Genomic DNA, 19,629 nt, shown 5'->3' with positions numbered 1-19,629 from the left:
GATTGTAGAAATGGTGTGTCAAATCTAGACCTATACAGATGTGTCTCGTACAGCTTTGCTGCAGTCACGCCAAACAGCTCCTCATGGTATACAGACTCGGTCACACACAATCTACAAGTGTCATATATCAAATTAATCAGCCCAACCTCATGTGCAGCCTAGTCACATTGTATCGCGAATAAGATGCATTTTTGGTGACAAAAAGATGCCCGTTGTTAGAGTTTGTGGCTGGATGCATGAGGACACATCTGTAGTATATGTGGCATCTAGCGGCAATGGAGAAGATAATGGCTTATTTAAGTTACAAATTCCACAAAATTACCCAAATGTAATGTCTGTGGTACATATGTAATGGGTCTACCTCCAATAGTAACCTAACAAAGCACTTTCAGATCTACTCCTATAAATCTGCACCCAAGTACTCCAGCTCCCTCATCTTTGTGCTTTTATAAAACTTTAGTGAGCTGTAGACCACCAGTGACCCAGGTCTGAACCTAACTCCTCCCTACAACCACTTTGCTACCACTTCTCTCCCGTCCACCCCTATCAACTGTGAGTTTACACTTGTCATAAATATATGCCAGTAGAACAGGAGCGCTTTAAGAAAGGAGGAGGCCCACGTCCAGCCTCCTCCGTTCGGGCCCCCTCCTCTCTGCCAGCAGGGCTGGAGTGTCTGAGCACCAGAGGGCTCAGACTGTACTGCTCATGCGCAGATCTCCAGGAAAATGGTGCGGTGGTCATATTCCCAGTGATTTCTCTACTGCGCATGTGCATAAATCTGTGATAAAGGCTGCTGCGCCATGTTCTCAGGGTTTTAACAGCGCTGATGATGTCAGCGTGGGACTCTGGAGGGGTGAGTATTTAAAACAATGGGTGCAGCGTGTGCACTCAGAGGCCTGTGTGCACCCCACACACTGCACCCATTATAGATACGCCAGTGCAGTAGACTGTTACATGGCATCAGTCTGTTTTGAGGTAGTTAATGCATGCTTATTGTTTTTGTTAAATTATGCTTTTACAAGTCCACAGACACTGTGTTAATTTCTTAAAGCGTAGGCCAAGTTTGACAGACACTGAAGGCAGCTATATTGTGGGCTAATGTAATATTCGTGAGGAAGCAGCCTACCAGTTCACAAGGAGGATTCTGTTTCTGAAGTCTTTATGTCCTAGTGAATATTGGTCCAGCTTTCAAAGTGGTTGCATCCACTGTCTGTAGGTCACTTTAAATAGAGAGACATTGCCATGTTTCCACCTGTACAATACCAGCTTGTCCACATATATCCAAAAGACACAGTATGCAATCCCTTATGGTAGACCTACAGAAGAATGTGACTCAGGATTACATTTTGTATGGTAAACCTGCAGAGCAAAAATTTTATTATTATTATTATTATTATTATTATTATTATTATTCATGTAAACAAAAGGTGCTGTATGGATGTTTAGTATTGTGACTGTACAGTGCCATTCTCTGTTCACAGGGTGGAACCTGCTCATCCTGGTGACTGTCTTCAAGAGGCACAGCTGGTTTTGACAGTGATCAGGGGTCAAAAAGTATTCCTGACCCAGGAGGAGGTGCAGCTTTTTGTTAGAGGGTGAGTGACTGCACGGGAAGGGCAGTGTGTTCTCCATAGATAGAATTAAGGGGGTCATCCTGACCCGATCGCACGCTGCAGTTTATTGCAGCGGTGCGATCGGGTCAGAACTGCGCATGCGTTGGCGACGGCGCATGACAGACGGCCGAAGGCCGTCGTGCCGCTACGATCGCCTCTGCCTGATTGACAGGCAGAGGCGGTCCCTGGGGGAGGGGAATGGCGGCGTTTGGCCGGCGTTTCGTGGGCGTGGTCCGGCCAACGCAGGTGTGGCCGGACCGAACGGGGGGCGGGCCGCAGCGGCTGCGTGACGTCACACACAGCCGCTGCGGGCCGGGGAGCGATGAGTAGCTCCCGGCCAGCGTGCTAAAGCTGCACTGGTCGGGAGCTACTCCTGAAGTGCAACGGCATCGCTGCTGTGCAATGCCTGTGCACTTCTGTGGGGGGGGGGGGGTGACACTGACATGCGGGGCGGGACAGCCCTGTGCTGGGCGTCCCCCCGCATGTCAGTGTGAATGATTATAGCTGTGCTAAATTTAGCACAGCCACGATCATCTCTGAATGACCCCCTAAGTGCATGCACATAATGATTCTGTGTATTACATCTGTAATGCACCACTCAGAAACAAAGCTTCAGGTCACTGTGTGGTGCATCTATGTCCTTCCTTGTTCTGCACAAGTATTTGGTTCTGACTTTTGTATTTCTACTCCAGGTGTTCACTGCTGAATTGTGAAGTGGTGTTTGAGATGTTAAATCATTCATTGGAAGGAGATGATACATGTGTCAAACTGGTGAGGAAGTACCATAGATTGTGCCTTAGGACACTGGGTTGTAGCTATAATTCTGTCCAGTTACACACTTCTATATCACAGCCGATGTCATACCGCTGAGAATTATCAAAAATAGATAACTTGCATTAGGTTTGGTAAATAATTTTAATAATACAGTGAAAATTAATCACATCCCCATGCATGTTGGTAAATAAGATTGGGAAGATGACAACTACTGTTGGCATACGTGTGTAGTTCTCTTCTGACCACATTAACGGGCTCCATAAGAGGGGTCAAACGAGTATTAGACCATTCACAGGACTAGACCACCCTATAAGAGCTTAAGAACATTCTTAAATTTTAGACTAACCTATAGCCAATAATGCATAAGACAAATACACAGGACTAACACTACCTATCATAGCATTACATCCTTCACATGGGGTAGATCAGCCTATAGCCAATCAAACCATTAGGCCAGACCAATCTGAGCCTTAAAGCCTTTCCACCACAAATATATAAGGATTATTTAGAATAAAATGTTGTTACCCAAAAATCAGGCAAAATACATTGATGTCAGAATTTTTTTTATATTTAGTGGCATCAGGCTGATGCAGAATAGAATGTATGTCAGTTTTGTGGGCAGATCTTGCATGTTTTCTAGCTGCCCATACTCCAGATGTAAGAGCATGTGGAATACTGATTCAAACGCATCTCCACTTGCGGCCGAAAGGTGTTATTGTGTGGTAATGTGCAATGTGACATTCGCACAGAGTTGTAATGTGGGCTGGTTGAGGGTCTGTTGATGGAATTGCATACTATGCAGAGTTGGGCATACTCGGAGATACTAATGTCTTGTACCAAGGACAGGGCTGATGCAGCTGATTTAAAGCATACAATACAGGTCTAATAGTGCCTGACTTGTGTTCAACTCTACATCATCCCCTGAGTCTGTACTAGGACACTCAGGCCCCTATTTATCAAGCCTTGGAGAGTGATAAATAGCACGGTGATAAAGTACCAACCAATCAGCTTCTAACTTCCATGTCACAGGCTGTGTTTGAAAAATGACAGTTAGGAGCTGGTTGGCTGGGACTTTATCACCGTGCTGTTTATCATTCTCTAAGGCTTGATAAATCTGGGTCTTAGTTGATTTTTAGGGTGGGAGTCAATTCTTTTCACCCCTTTTCACACTCGTTCTGTTTCTGCCCTCAGGGACGTTGTATCATTATTTCAGCTCGCTACCCCCGGAGTAGCGAGGCACCCAACCCTTTACACAGCTAAACCTGATTACTATGGGCACAATATGCGCGATAATGGAGATCATTTTAGCAAGGAAATTGGGCGTGATATATCATTTGAATCTCACCCTTAGAATTATTTTTTGAAAACCCTACATGAAAATGACTATGGGGTCTATTCATGAAGCAGTGATAAGTGTGGAGAAGTGAGCCAAGGGAGAAGTTGCCCATGGCAACCAATCAGCTGCTCTATATAATTTTATAGTATGCAAATTATAAATGTTACTTCAATGCTAATTGGTTGCCATGGGCAAATTCTCAGCTGGCTCACTTCACTGTTTTCATTGCATCATGAATAGACCCCTATATGACATGACTAAGAGGGAGATGTACTAAGCAGCGATAAGTGTGAAGAAGTGAGCGAAGTTGCCCATGGCAACCAATCAGCTGCTTTGTATACTTTTCTAGTATGTAAATTCTAAATGTTACGTCAAAGCTGATTGGTTGCCATGGGCAACTTCTCCACTTTTATCACTGCTTAATACATCTCCCCCTAAAGCTGATTGGCTGATAAGGGTTATATCACTTTTTCTTGTGCAGCATTTCATAAATGTTCCCAAAACAAACCCACTAATGGTGATCTGTGCTTACGTTAACAGGAGCAGGGGGAGGTGTATCAAATTAGTCCATCCAAAACTACTAATTAAGTTTTGTGTGGCATTAAGTAATTTACACTAAAATACATCCTATGGATATAGTGTTCCTTCGACCCAGTAGGTCACCCGTGTCACAACTGAGGGCCTGAGCTGACGGGAGGCAGCCTCAGTTGTAGGGGCTGAGATGTACCGGAACCTGGGAGGTTGTATCAGACCCCTGGACATGTAAGTAACATGAATAATAACTGCCCGAAGGCGTGACCACGACAACTTGGATAAAAGTCAATGATGTTTATTATGACAACTCCGCAACACAGCAGCAGTAAAAGAAAACGTAAAAGTCAGCAAAGAATAAATACAGTTCCTGGGTACTACAGGATGGCAGGAGCCACAGGGCACTGGTAGTGTGAGATAGTTCTTATGATCTTCTAGATGGAAAGTCCTTACCAGGCCCGACTGTAGCAATGGAGATAACCCAGGATTGTGCCAGCTGGTGTTCCAGGAAAAGCTGGGTTGCTGAAGGTAAAACAGCTGCTGTGGATACTGGCTGGAACCAGATTGTTGTTAGCACGGAGTGGATACTGGCTGGAACCAGTTAAATAATAAATGAACTTGGGAGCGATGAAATATGAACTGAAATGTAGAACTTGAGAGCGGAGAAATAATAATACCGGTGGAGAGTGGTAAAGTGTAGAAAGGACACCGGCCCTTTAAGGGAATCTGTACTCTGCTGGAAGCTGAGCTGGAAGCAGGTAATGTTGTAGCTGGAAACAGATGAATCCACAATGGATTGGAGAGTCAGGCTACACCGCAGGTGGAATGCTGGTGCGGGTCTCTATGGTGGAAGTCTTGAGACAGGAGCTGGAACCTGGAAGACAATCACAGGAGAGAGACAAACAGGAACTAGGTTTGACAACCAAAGCACTGACGCCTTCCTTGCTCAGGCACAGTGTATTTATACCTGCAGCAAGGAAGGGATTGGCTAGGCAATTATGCAGATTATCAATACTGAGAACAGATTGGTGGAAATGATCAGCTGACAGAATCCAAGATGGCTGCGCCCATGCAGACACTTGGAGGGAAGTTTGGTTTGTAATCCATGTGGTAATGAAAACAGTAATGGCGGCGCCGGCCACCGGAGACAGGAGGCGCCAGGCTGACAGATGCACATCCAACCACGCGGACACAGCGGAGGCCGCGGCTGACGTAATCGCCACTCAGACACTCTGCATGCAGAAGTTCAGGGACGGCGGCGGAGGCCGCGGGAGACGCCATGCCAGGTGTAATATGGCGTTTACTGTGACAGCGTCCCAGAGTGACAGGAGAGGATACAGGAATGTACACATCAGGATAACAGATGGGATCCGGTCCTGGAGCGCTGAGCCAACCTTAGGAGGCATCTGATGGGTAAGAAATGGCGTCTAGATACCCGGATCGTGACAACCCGTAAGACATACCCCTAAGGTGCTATGACCACTTGTCGAAATGAATGGAAACTTACTACAGGAAAGTTGTCAACAATACTGTTTTGGGGCCTTATTCAGGTTTGTTAGCAAACCAAAAAAGTGTGCAGAGATTTAAACTTGGGTGTGGTGTGTTCAAACTGAAATCTAAATTGCAGTGCAAAAATAAAGCAGCCAGTATTTACCAAGCACAGAAACAATATAACCCACCCAAATCTAAATCTCTCTGCACATATTACATCTGCCCAACTTCTGTGCACATGGTTTTGCCCATTAGTGTGCTTTTTTTGCTTTTGCTAACAACCCTGAATAACCCCCTTTGTCCCCAAGGTGAACTGTGTGAGGAGATTAACTGTTGGAGCCATTGGGAGTACCTGCCTTTGTGAAATTTTCCTTTTAATTGCTCTCCGGAGATTTAATGATGTGTCATATCTAGATTACTGCGCCGTCTATAAAATGCTTACAAGTTATTGCTAAGCAGGAAAACCTTGAACACAGTACCACTGATATTGTTTTACTTGACAAGCATAAGACATTTTCAACTTTTTTATCACATTATTACATACTAAAAATGTATTAATATTTCTGCTTTGAGTGAGCAATAGAAATAAATTTTGCCCTCAAAGAAAAAAGTGTATTTTACCAGAAGTCCTGATAGATGAGTAATATCTAATTATCTCATCCTTGAATATGAAGGTGGGTTTCATTTTTGTTTTAGACCATAGATAATGAGAATATTCAATCCATTTGTATTTGCTGATCCCGTTAAAAACCATAAAAAAAACAACACACCTTTTAAATGAAGTACTGTATACATTATTTGTGGGCAGTAAGTAGTAAAACCATGATGGTCCCATCTGATTCTGCCTGCAGTCTATAAAAACAGCAGTAGCTTTGTGCACCCCTTCACCTCCTCACTGTAAAATGAATCCTAAAAACCTGCAACTGATCTTCCAATCCTTTAGGCTGTGTACACATTATGCGATAAGTCTGATATCGTATGATCGCATATAACATCATATAATGTGTACACATGATATTGCATGCGATGCGTGCTCCCGCAAATAGCTTCATCAGTAAGGTATCTGCTTCAAGTGTAATAGGTCTTTGGTTCTAATCCTGAGTATTATTAATTGAATGGTGTCGCTGAACACACCGAATGGGAGGATAGGTGCCCCCCTACAGAGCAGGTGCCCAGCGGCAGCCGACTCCGTTGTATCCCACAGTTACGCCGCTGCGTATTGTTAAGATTTATTACATGGTTAAAGGAAAACTCCTAAAACTGTAGACTCTCCATTCATAGCTATTTTCTGAGTAGTAAGTTGGTTTTCTGTGTATGATCACTCATTACATAGTAATAGGGGATACAGTTGCAAGAAAAAGTATGTGAATCCTTTGGAATTTCCTGGCTTTGTGCATAAATTGGCCATAAAATGTGTTCTGATCTTCATCTAAGTCACAACAATAGACAAACACAGTCTGCTGAAACTAATACCGCACAAACAATTATATGTTCTCATGTTTTTATTGAACACACCATGTAAACATTCACAGTGCAGGGTGGGCAAAGTATGTGAACCCTTGAATTTAATAACTGGTTGACCCTCCTTTGGCAGCAATAACTTCAACCAAACGTTTCCTATAGTTGCATATCAGACCTGCACAACGGTCAGGGGGAATTCTGGACCATTCCTCGTTACAAAACTGTTTCAGTTCAGCAATATTCCTGGGTTGTCTGGTGTGAATCGCTCTTTTGAGGTCATGCCACAGCATCTCATTCGGGTTGAGGTCAGGACTCTGGGTCACTCCAGAAGACTCATTTTCTTCTGTTGAAGCCATTCTGTTGTTGATCTACTTCTGTGCTTTGGGTCATTGTCCTGTTGCATCACCCATCTTCTGTTGAGCTTCAATTGGTGGACAGATGGCCTTAAGTTCTCCTGCAAAATGTCTTGATAAACTTGGGAATTCATTTTTCCGTCGATGATAGCAATCTGTCCAGGCCCTGAGGCAGCAAAGCAGCCCCAAACCATGATGCCCCCTCCAACATACTGCACAGTTGGGATGAGGTTTTGATGTTGGTGTGCTGTGACTTTTTTTCTCCACACATAGTGTTGCGTGTTCCTTCCAAACAACTCAACTTTGGTTTCATCTGTCCACAGAATATTTTGCCAGTAGTGCTGTGGAATATTCAGGTGCCCTTTTGCAAACTTCAAACATGCAGCAATGTTTTTTTTTGGACAGCAGTGGCTTCCTCCGTGGTATCCTCCCATGAACTCCATTGTTGTTCAGTGTTTTACGTATGGTAGATTCGTCAACAGAGATGTTAGCATGTGCCAGAGATTTCTGTAAGTCTTTAGCTGACACTCTCTAGGATTCTTCTTCACCTCATTGAGCATTCTGCGTTGTGCTCTTGCAGTCATCTTTACAGGACGCCCACTCCTAAGGAGAGTAGCAACAATGCTGCACTTTCTCCATTTATAGACAATTTGTCTTACCGTGGACTGATGAACATCAAGGCTTTTAGAGATACTTTTGTAACCCTTTCCAGCTTTATGCAAGTCAACAATTTTTAATCGCAGGTCTCCTGAGAGCTCTTTTCAGCGAGGCATGGTTCGCATCAGGCAATGCTTCTTGAGAATTGCAAACTCAAAACTGGTGTGTGTTTTTTATAGGGCAAGGCAGCTTTAACTAACACCTCCAATCTCGTCTCATTGATTGGACTCCTGGTTGGCTGACTCCTGGCTCAAATTAGCTCATGGAGAAGTCATTAGCCTAGGGGTTCACATACTTTGTCCACCCTGCACTGTGAATGTTAACATGGTGTGTTCAATAAAAACATGAGAACATATATAATTGTTTGTGTGGTATTAGTTTCAGCAGATTGTGTTTGTCTATTGTTGTGACTTAGGTGAAGATCAGAACACATTTTATGACCAATTTTTATTCACAAATCCAGGAAATTCCAAAGGGTTCACATACTTTTTCTAGCAACTGTATGTACTTTAAACATTTGTGTCCTTTGTTCTTGCAGCGCTCCATGTGTGCTATTGCTTCTCTGATGACCTCTGATCTTTTGTCACATGACCACATGTTATCAGTGGTCAGAAAGACTTTGCTGAAGCTCAGCAAAGGACCACCAGGACCTGTTGTGGACAAGGCCAGGAAGGTAAGACCTAAACTACGTTTGTTTGTTTGTTTGTTTGTTTGTTTGTTTGTTTGTTTGTTTGTTTGCTTGCTTGATTAAAAATAAAACAACTATTTATTGTTTCCAAGATGCATTTTGAGCCATTACTAGACATGCTAGGATGTGTCTGAATGCATCAATCTATAAAGATAATTTGAATTACTTAGCTGATTAGTCAGGTCTATGAAGCATTAGGTTACTACCTTTACACTAAAATGGTATTAGTATTAATGGTCCCTACTGAATTGTAGTGATATCAATAAAGCAATCCACACACGTCTTTATATAGAGATTATCGCCACTGGCGGTAGACTGTGTCTGTTTAGAGAAGCCCATCTCTCCTGACACGTGAACCTTCTGCAGAGGAACAAAAGATGATAGCTGGTGGAGCTATTGGTTAAAAGCACACACCTGACACTCCTCACCTGAGCTAACAGCCAATTCCTCCTCCAGGTGGTGCTCTCGGACTATTTCAAAATTATAGTCTAGGCACTCTGTTCAGTTTATAATTCTGGCAAATCATTGCCACTTATATTGTGATATCAAAGTAGCCGAAATTACAGTAACATAAAAGTTTATTGGTAGTAACCCCTTCATCATGTGTACTTATGGACTGATGTACACCCGAAGAAGGGGTTGCAACACTCAATTTGAGGGCCCAGCATTGGCGTTTCTATAATAGGTGCAATGTGTGCAGTGCACACGGGCCCCTGGGTCCAGGGGAGTCCCACACCGCCCCCATATTTTATTACTTAACTTTCCGGAGTCCCGTAGTGGGCGCTGCAGCCAATGCTAAAATCATACTCAAAATGGCCGCCGCCGATAAATTGGTCTGCGGAACATGGCGGGCGCCATGTTTCCGTGGACCTGCGCATGTGCCGTAGACTCCGACACAGTACTGTAGACCGCTGCGCTGTACAGGGGAGGGGCCCACCTGGAGTCTTTGGAGTGTTTATAGTCTGGGCTCCAGAGGCGTTTTTAGTTTCTACATTTAAAGCTATGTAGTTAAAGCATAAACACTTTACACGTGTTGGTTACATGGCCGGAGCACGGGATTCCGACGGTCAGCATACAGACGCCGGGATCCCTGCCTCCAGGAAGCCAGCAGGTGGCGAGCGCAATGAAGCCCTTTGCATGCTCGCTGCACTCGCCACACTGTGGGCTCAGTAGCTCGCTGCGCTTGCCACATGTTTTATTCCCACTCTATGGGTGTCGCGGACACCCATGAGTGGGAATAGCCCATTAGCCAGTATTGTGGCTGGCGGCATTGTGAGTCTCCGGGATCTTGTGCACCGGCCGCATCCCCTTTACACAACCTGTGGTATATAGTTATGTCTAGAAGTGGCTTTACTTATACTTACTCATAATTACGTCTGCTTTTGCTAATGTGATTACTATTTAAACTTTAATATATGCAAGTTTTCTGGTGTCTGTTATTCCTGGTCAGGTGATCTGTACATACAGTGTTCAGACTGTGTAAAGGGATGAAACAAAATTGTATGGGCGGAATTTAATTGTTGCTGCCTCCTATTTCGCCCGCCGGCAGCTATTCTAATATTCCTGCCGACAGGCGCGATATCAGCATTTCAGCTCGCTACTCCCATGGGTGGCGAGCTGAAATGCATGAAAAGTGACCCGTTTGGGCGCCCAAAGAGGACTTTTCGTGATCGGGAGCGATATATCAATTGAATATCGCCCTAGTTGATCGCATGGGCTGCAAAAAGTTGCAGCGTGCAATCAACTAGACGCCACCTATGGGGGAGTGTATTTTTGCATAGCAAGGCTACGATCACTTGTGCAGCCCTGCTATGCAAAAAAAAGTTTTGTGTAGAACAAGACCAGGGTAAGAGTTACTTACCCTGTGTGATGAATCCAGCGTTGCAGGTCCCGGAATTGACTTCAGACATCCGCCCTCCAAACGCCTAGACACGCCTGCGTTCGCCGCACCACTCCCAGAAAATGGTCAGTTGACACCCACAAACGCCCTCTTCCTGTCAATCTCCTTGCGATCGTCTGTGCGAATGGATTCTTCGTTAAATCCATCGCTCAGCAATGTTTGGCTTTGTAGCCATACGACGCGCCTGCGCAGTGCAGTAACCTGTTCGCTGCGCTGGGAAAAATGGCAGCGAGCGATCAACTCGGAATGGTCCCCTATATCCCCTTTTATACTGACTTCTCTGGATAAATTAAGTAACAGGGCACAGATCAGAGGTCTCATGCATTTTTACATCTAATTTACAGGTTCCTTTTTTTTTTTTTTTGAAAGACGATTTGGTAACATATATCATTCAGTGAATGACCTGTATCTTTATTGATCATTGCTGCATCTAATCATATTTCTGTCCACTAATACTAAGAATAGACATGAGCCAGTGAGCGGCATCAGTCAACAATGCTGCCGAGATGACAGGATATATATTTCTGCCCCAAATGAGGAATGCATTTGTCAGGCGAAAGAATTGCTTATTACTCTCTCCATTTAATATCAAAGCCTAGCCAAATTTTCACCTATTTCCTGAAGATTTGTTAAATTCCACAATCCCACCAAATATGTTTTAATGTGCCTAGGTCAGAGCACCCCTTGGGGCGAACAGAGTAAATGGTCCTAAGCTGTGTAAATGTTTTGTATCTGCAGGGTAACGGCTTGAAATATATTTTCAATTCAGTTGAGTGTGTGAAGCTAGAGGTGTTCCTAGATGAGACCTGACTGCTGAGTAGTGATTACAAATGAATAAAATATTAACTTGGTATTTTATTGTGTACTGTGACTGCAGGATTCCATCTGTTTAAAGCAGAGTATATAAATATTGTTCTTATATTTATTTATTTTTATTATTAAAAATAATGTCTTTCAGTCTGACTTTTGAACATGAAATATAATTATTATAATCCGATACTGACAAATCAGTTTGAAGTAGCCTTCTATCTGACTTTATTTGGTTCAAGGGTTAATTTATGTATTTTACCAAGAATCACACTGCCTAAAAGAATTATTAATTTCCTGAATGGATTATATCATACTTATGATTCTATACGAAGTACAACTGAATAAAGAATGATGTGTATTCATTGGAAAAACAAAACCAAAGCAACAAACTAAATACTGCATACTTACTGATTACTAATTCACCAGGTCTTTAAAGTAATTTTTTTTTTGTGTTACCCTTTTAAGATTCTGCTCCAGTTTGAAGCGCTTACACGGACATCACCCATGCACAGGGCTGCCCGTCATGTGCCTACACCACCGTCACCTCAATCCAGCTCATTGGATCTTTTAACTGATGTATTTCCAGAACCAGATGGAGACAAATTACTGACCCCCTCTTCACTTATCCCAGAATCCAGCTCCACAAATGCTGCCTGCTGTGGATTTCGTGTGAACGGACCCATGCAAGACAGAAGCCAAAGCATGGACACTGGTGCAAGAGCTCCTGACAGTGGTTCAGCTGTGGAAGGTGATTCCGAGGTGTTGGCTCAGACTGTTACATGTGGCCAATTGTCTCTATTTGATGGCATGGAGTTGGTTACGCCTGTGAGAAGTACAATAGTAGATCACACATCCCATGATACAACCATGGCAGATACAGTAGTACATGGAAGAACGCTAAAGCCATGTCTGCCCTCTGTATTCTCCTTCCTGAACAGCTGAGGGTACATGTAGTGCTGAATGGAGACCTTTATTGGATGGATAACTTTTTGTGATGGTTGTTTTGTTACAGCCGTTGATATCATGAAAGTCTGAAGCATGGGTACTGTAGCTGGGCTTTCCAGTACTAGAACACATGGACTGTGCAACTACCTTGTCCCTGTCCAAGTATTACAAGTATGAAGAATGCACATGGTATAATGCCAAACCCACATGGCAAGTACCCTTATAAAATTGTATACAATTGTCTGTGTATGTTGTCCGGGAAGGTGAGGGCAATATAAAATGCCACTGGTGGACCGCCATTTCCACAGCAGCAGAGGAAAGCATTGGAGCTAAATTACCCACACACAATGTAATAATCTGTTGGTGAATATGCTGGTATAAGACCTTCCTTCTGTATGTACAGTATGTTTACAGGAAAAATTAAAAAAATGAGAATTATCTTCATATTTTTATTTTTATATAGGTCGGCCCATAATCCAATGGTGTGGGGTCTGTGCAGGCGCGAGACCTGCTCTACGTCCGTGCAGAATGGGTCTTGCTATATTGCTCACAGCTCCCTCTCAGCAGCAGCATGACTGACATGCTGCGGCATTAGCGGAACAGCACCTACCAATAATTCTACAGGGTCTGGGTCCAGGGTCTGCGTTATCAAGCATGTACTTATGGATCCGGGTGTCCAGATCCGTCGGCCAGCCCGAGTAAGCTTCAGCTGATGCAGGCTGGCCGGTGCCTAAAAAAACATTGCAAGTCATGACAGATGTTCACATTGGTGATCTGAGGCTGCGTCCTCAGGCATGCAAGAGGCATCTATCTCCTGCAGACGCCTCCTGCTGTATTTGCATTTTAATTAAACAAAATTTCAAAGCTGCCTCCCTGCTGCTGTGCAATTCCTTACAAATATGAATTAGGCCCAGGCTCTGTGTTTCCATAGAAGCCTGATTTTCTACCTTCTGCTAATCTAAATGCAAGTTTATGTTAGGCCAATGTGAGGGTCCATTTGCTTTCAAGTGGGAAGCCGCTCCTCCCAGTGTTTTCCATGCGCAGCTGCAACCATCATCAGTGGTAATTGCACCAGCCCCATGCTACAGTAAGTGCCTGGGATATGTATGACAGACTTCCCTTCTTGCACAACTCAGAGTAGCCCAGATCTCTACAGTAGCTCCATTCCCATCACATTACCACAAGAAAGAACAGCTCTGTGCAGTCAGATTGTCATCTGCCCCAAAATGCCCATTTCACAGATAGACATATCTACCACGTTCTGCCCGACTCAGAATAGGACAGAGATATGCATTAATGTGTAAATCTGCATCTGCACATGCGTTGTCAGCTGTAATCGTTATTTGTGTCCTTACAGAGAGCTGTCTGACTGAATCAGTCCCAAGATCTATTACAGAAACTCACATGGAATGTCATCATTATCTAAGGCAGTGGTTTACAAACTTGGTCCTCCAGGACCCCCAACAGTCCATGTTTTCCAGGTCATCTAGCAGGTGCACAGGTTTACTCATTACTCACTGATTTATTTAAAAGATTCAGATGTGGAGCTAATTATGTAACTTGTGATTCTGAGGGGAGAACTGGAAAACATGAACTTTGATGGGAAGCCGGCTTGAAGAGCCTTAACTGCCCCACATCACTCATCACAGTGTCTCCAACATGCCAGTCTTACATCTCCATGTGCCAGTGACCACACATGACTGATTAATAATCACTAATAAATATTTCTCTATCGTCCTAGTGGATGCTGGGGTTCCTGAAAGGACCATGGGGAATAGCGGCTCCGCAGGAGACAGGGCACAAAAGTAAAGCTTTCCGATCAGGTGGTGTGCACTGGCTCCTCCCCCTATGACCCTCCTCCAAGCCAGTTAGATTTTTGTGCCCGGCCGAGAAGGGTGCAATCTAGGTGGCTCTCCTAAAGAGCTGCTTAGAAAAGTTTAGCTTAGGTTTTTTATTTTACAGTGAGTCCTGCTGGCAACAGGATCACTGCAACGAGGGACTTAGGGGAGAAGAAGTGAACTCACCTGCGTGCAGGATGGATTGGCTTCTTGGCTACTGGACATCAGCTCCAGAGGGACGATCACAGGTACAGCCTGGATGGTCACCGGAGCCTTGCCGCCGGCCCCCTTGCAGATGCTGAAGTAAGAAGAGGTCCAGAATCGGCGGCAGAAGACTCCTCAGTCTTCTAAAGGTAGCGCACAGCACTGCAGCTGTGCGCCATTTTCCTCTCAGCACACTTCACACGGCAGTCACTGAGGGTGCAGGGCGCTGGGAGGGGGGCGCCCTGGGAGGCAAATGAATACCTATTTTGGCTAAAAATACCTCACATATAGCCTCCGGAGGCTATATGGAGATATTTAACCCCTGCCAGAATCCGTTAAGAGCGGGAGACGAGGCCGCCGAAAAAGGGGCGGGGCCTATCTCCTCAGCACACAGCGCCATTTTCCCTCACAGAAAGGCTGGAGGGAAGGCTCCCAGGCTCTCCCCTGCACTGCACTACAGAAACAGGGTTAAAACAGAGAGGGGGGGCACTAATTTGGCGTTAGAAATATATAAAAAAGATGCTATAAGGGAAAACACTTATATAAGGTTGTCCCTATATAATTATAGCGTTTTTGGTGTGTGCTGGCAAACTCTCCCTCTGTCTCTCCAAAGGGCTAGTGGGTCCTGTCCTCTATCAGAGCATTCCCTGTGTGTGTGCTGTGTGTCGGTACGTGTGTGTCGACATGTAGGAGGACGATGTTGGTGAGGAGGCGGAGCAATTGCCTGTAATGGTGATGTCACTCTCTAGGGAGTCGACACCGGAATGGATGGCTTATTTAGGGAATTACGTGATAATGTCAACACGCTGCAAGGTCGGTTGACGACATGAGACGGCCGACAAACAATTAGTACCGGTCCAGACGTCTCAAAAACACCGTCAGGGGTTTTAAAACGCCCGTTTACTTTAGTCGGTCGACACAGACACAGACAGGGACACTGAATCCAGTGTCGACGGTGAATAAACAAACGTATTCCTTATTAGGGCCACACGTTAAGGGCAATGAAGGAGGTGTTACATATTTCTGATACTACAAGTACCACAAAAGAGGGTATTATGTGGGATGTGAAAAAACTACCATAGTTTTTCCTGAATCAGATAAATTAAATAAAGTGTGTGATGATGCGTGGGTTCCCCCCGATAGAAAATTATGGGCGGTATACCCTTTCCCGCCAGAAGTTAGGGCGCGTTGGGAAACACCCCTTAGGGTGGATAAGGCGCTCACACGCTTATCAAAACAAGTGACGGTACCGTCTATAGATAGGGCCGTCCTCAAGGACCAGCTGACAGGAGGCTGGAAAATATCATAAAAAGTATATACACACATACTGGTGTTATACTGCGACCAGCGATCGCCTCAGCCTGGATGTGCAGAGCTGGGGTGGCTTGGTCGGATTCCCTGACTAAAAATATTGATACCCTTGACAGGGACAGTATTTTATTGACTATAGAGCATTTAAAGGATGCATTTCTATATATGCGAGATGCACAGAGGGATATTTGCACTCTGGCATCATGAGTAAATGCGATGTCCATAACTGCCAGAAGATGTTATGGACACGACAGTGGTCAGGTGATGCAGATTCCAAACGGCACAAAGGTGTATTGCCGTATAAAGGAAGAGGAGTTATTTGGGGTCGGTCCATCGGACCTGGTGGCCACGGCAACTGCTGGAAAATCCACCGTTTTTACCCTAAGTCACATCTCTGCAGAAAAAGACACCGTCTTTTCAGCCTCAGTCCTTTCGTCCCTATAAGATCATATCTGCCCAGGGATAGAGGAAAGGGAAGAAGACTGCAGCAGGCAGCCCATTCCCAGGAACAGAAGCGTTCCACCGCTTCTGACAAGTTCTCAGCAGGGCGCTGAGACCGTACAGGACCCCTGGATCCTACAAGTAGTATCCCAGGGGTACAGATTGGAATGTCGAGACGTTTCCCCTTCGCAGGCTCCTGAAGTCTGCTTTACCAAGGTCTCCCTCCGACAAGGAGGCAGTATGGAAAAAAATTCACAAGCTGTATTCCCAGCAGGTGATAATTAAATTACCCCTCCTACTACAAGAAAAGGGGTATTATTCCACACTATATTGTGGTACTGAAGCCAGAAGGCTAGGTGAGACTTATTCTAAAAAATTTTTTTTGAACACTTACAAAGGTTCAAATCAAGATGGAGTCACTCAGAGCAGTGATAACGAACCAGGAAGAAGGGGACTATATAGTGTCCCGGGACATCAGGGATGCTTACCTCTATGTCCCAAATTTGCCCTTCTCACTAAGGGTACCTCAGGTTCGTGGTGCAGAACTGTCACTATCAGTTTCAGACGCTGCCGTTTGGATTGTCCACGGCACCCCGGGTCTTTACCAAGGTAATGGCCGAAATGATGATTCTTCTTCGAAGAAAAGGCGTCTTAATTATCCCTTACTTGGACGATCTCCTGATAAGGGCATAGTCCAGGGAACAGTTGGAGGTCGGAGTAGCACTATCTAGGATACTGCTACAACAGCACGGGTGGATTCTAAATATTCCAAAATCGCAGCTGATCCCGACGACACGTCTGCTGTGCCTAGGGATGATTCTGGACACAGTCCAGAAAAAGGTGTTTCTCCCGGAAGAGAAAGCCAGGGAGTTATCCGAGCTAGTCAGGAACCTCCTAAAAACAGTGCATCATTGCACAAGGGTCCTGGTAAAAAATGGTGGCTTCCTACGAAGCAATTCCATTCGGCAGATTTCACGCAAGAACTTTTCAGTGGGATCTGCTGGACAAATGGTCCGGATCGCATCTTCAGATGCATCAGCGGATAACCCTATATCCAAGGACAAGGGTGTCTCTCCTGTGGTGGTTATAGAGTGCTCATCTTCTAGAGGGCCGCAGATTCGGCATTCAGGATTGGATGCTGGTGACCACGGAGCCCAGCCCGAGAGGCTGGGGAGCAGTCGCACAAGGAAAAAATTTCCAGGGAGTGTGATCAAGTCTGGAGACTTTTCTCCACATAAATATACTGGAGCTAAGGGTAAATTTATAATGCTCTAAGCTTAGCAAGACCTCTGCTTCAAGGTCAGCCGGTATTGATCCAGTGGGAAAAACATCACGGCAGTCGCCCACGTAAACAGACAGGGCGACACAAGAAGCAGGAGGGCAATGGCAAAAACTGCAAGGACTTTTCGCTGGGCGGAAAATCATGTGATAGCACTGTCAGCAGTGTTTCATCCCGGGAATGGAAACTGGGAAGCAGACTTCCTCAGCAGGCACGACCTCCACCCGGGAGAGTGGAAACTTCATCGGGAAGTTTTTTCCACATGATTGTAAACCGTTGGGAAATACCAAAGGTGGACATGATGGCGTCCCGTCTGAACAAAAAACGGGACAGGTATTGCGCCAGGTCAAGAGACCCTCAGGCAATAGCTGTGGACGTTCTGGTAACACCGTGGGTGTACCAGTCGGTGTATGTGTTCCCTCCTCTGCTTCTCATACCTAAGGTGCTGAGAATTATAAGACGTAGAGGAGTAAGAACTATACTCATGGCTCCGGATTGGCCAAGAAGGACTTGGTACCCGGAACTTCAAGAGATGCTTACAGAGGTCTTAGGGCCTCTGCCGCTAAGAAGGGACTTGCTTCAGCAAGTACCATGTCTGTTCCAAGACTTACCGCAGCTGCGTTTGTCGGCATGGCGGTGGAAAGCCGGATCCTAAGGGAAAAAGGCATTCCGGAAGAGGTCATTCCTACCCTGGTCAAAGCCAGAAAGGAGGTGACCGCACAACATTATCACCACATGTGGCGAAAATATGTTGCGTGGTGTGAGGCCAGGAAGGCCCCACAAAGAAATTTCAACTCGGTCGTTTCCTGCATTTCCTGCAAACAGGAGTGTCTATGGGCCTCAAATTGGGGTCCATTAAGGTTCAAATTTCGGCCCTGTCGATTTTCTTCCAGAAAGAATTGGCTTCAGTTCCTGAAGTCCAGAAGTTTGTCAAGGAAGTATTGCATATACAACCCCCTTTTGTGCCTCCAGTGGCACTGTGGGATCTCAACGTAGTTCTGGGATTCCTCAAATCACATTGGTTTAAAACCAGTCAAATCTGTGGATTTGAAGCATCTCACATGAAAAGTGACCATGCTCTTGGCCCTGGCCTGGACCAGGCGAGTGTCAAATTGGTGTTTTTTTTTTTTTCTCAAAAAAGCCCATATCTGTTTGTCCATTCGGACAGGGCAGAGCTGCGGACTCGTCCCCAGTTCTCTCCCTAAGGTGGTGTCAGTGTTTCACCTGAACCAGCTTATTGTGGTGCCTTGCACCTACTAGGGACTTGGAGGACTCCAAGTTGCTAGATGTTGTCAGGGCCCTGAAAATATGTTCCAGGACGGCTGGAGTCAGGAAAACTGACTTGCTGTTATCCTGTATGCACCCAACAAACTGGGTGCTCTTGCTTCTAAGCAGACTATTGCTAGTTGGATGTGTAATACAATTCAGCTTGCACATTCTGTGGCAGGCCTGCCACAGCCAAAATATGTAAATGCCCATTCCACAAGGAAGGTGGGCTCATCTTGGGCGGCTGCCCGAGGGGTCTCGGCTTTACAACTTTGCCGAGCAGCTACTTGGTCAGGGGCAAACACGTTTGCTAAATTCTACAAATTTGATACCCTGGCTATGGAGGACCTGGAGTTCTCTCATTCGGTGCTGCAGAGTCATCCGCACTCTCCCGCCCGTTTGGGAGCTTTGGTATAATCCCCATGGTCCTTTCAGGAACCCCAGCATCCACTAGGACGATAGAGAAAATAAGAATTTACTTACCGATAATTCTATTTCTCGGAGTCCGTAGTGGATGCTGGGCGCCCATCCCAAGTGCGGATTATCTGCAATACTTGTACATAGTTACAAAAATCGGGTTATTATTGTTGTGAGCCATCTTTTCAGAGGCTCCGCTGTTATCATACTGTTAACTGGGTTTAGATCACAAGTTGTACGGTGTGATTGGTGTGGCTGGTATGAGTCTTACCCGGGATTCAAAATTCCTCCCTTATTGTGTACGCTCGTCCGGG

At 45.2% G+C, this 19,629-nt stretch overlaps 1 protein-coding gene across 1 annotated transcript in view; it reads left to right on the top strand.

Moving 5' to 3' along the window:
- The window catches only part of TEPSIN (TEPSIN adaptor related protein complex 4 accessory protein), a 29,219-nt gene extending 16,222 nt beyond the window's left edge, over positions 1-12,997 (top strand). The window contains exons 10-13 of the mRNA XM_063961108.1: positions 1,482-1,595; positions 2,306-2,384; positions 8,755-8,889; positions 12,080-12,997. Of these exons, the coding sequence (XP_063817178.1) occupies positions 1,482-1,595; positions 2,306-2,384; positions 8,755-8,889; positions 12,080-12,556 (805 nt within the window). The 3' untranslated portion in view covers positions 12,557-12,997. The remainder of the gene's footprint in view (positions 1-1,481; positions 1,596-2,305; positions 2,385-8,754; positions 8,890-12,079) is intronic.
- The last annotated feature ends 6,632 nt before the right edge of the window (positions 12,998-19,629 follow it).

The sequence above is a fragment of the Pseudophryne corroboree genome, chromosome 3, assembly GCF_028390025.1.
Source record: "Pseudophryne corroboree isolate aPseCor3 chromosome 3, aPseCor3.hap2, whole genome shotgun sequence".
NCBI classification, from domain to species: Eukaryota; Metazoa; Chordata; class Amphibia; order Anura; family Myobatrachidae; genus Pseudophryne; species Pseudophryne corroboree.
The sequence above is the reverse complement of the archived record's forward strand: the minus strand, read 5'-3'. Positions and strand labels throughout refer to the sequence as shown.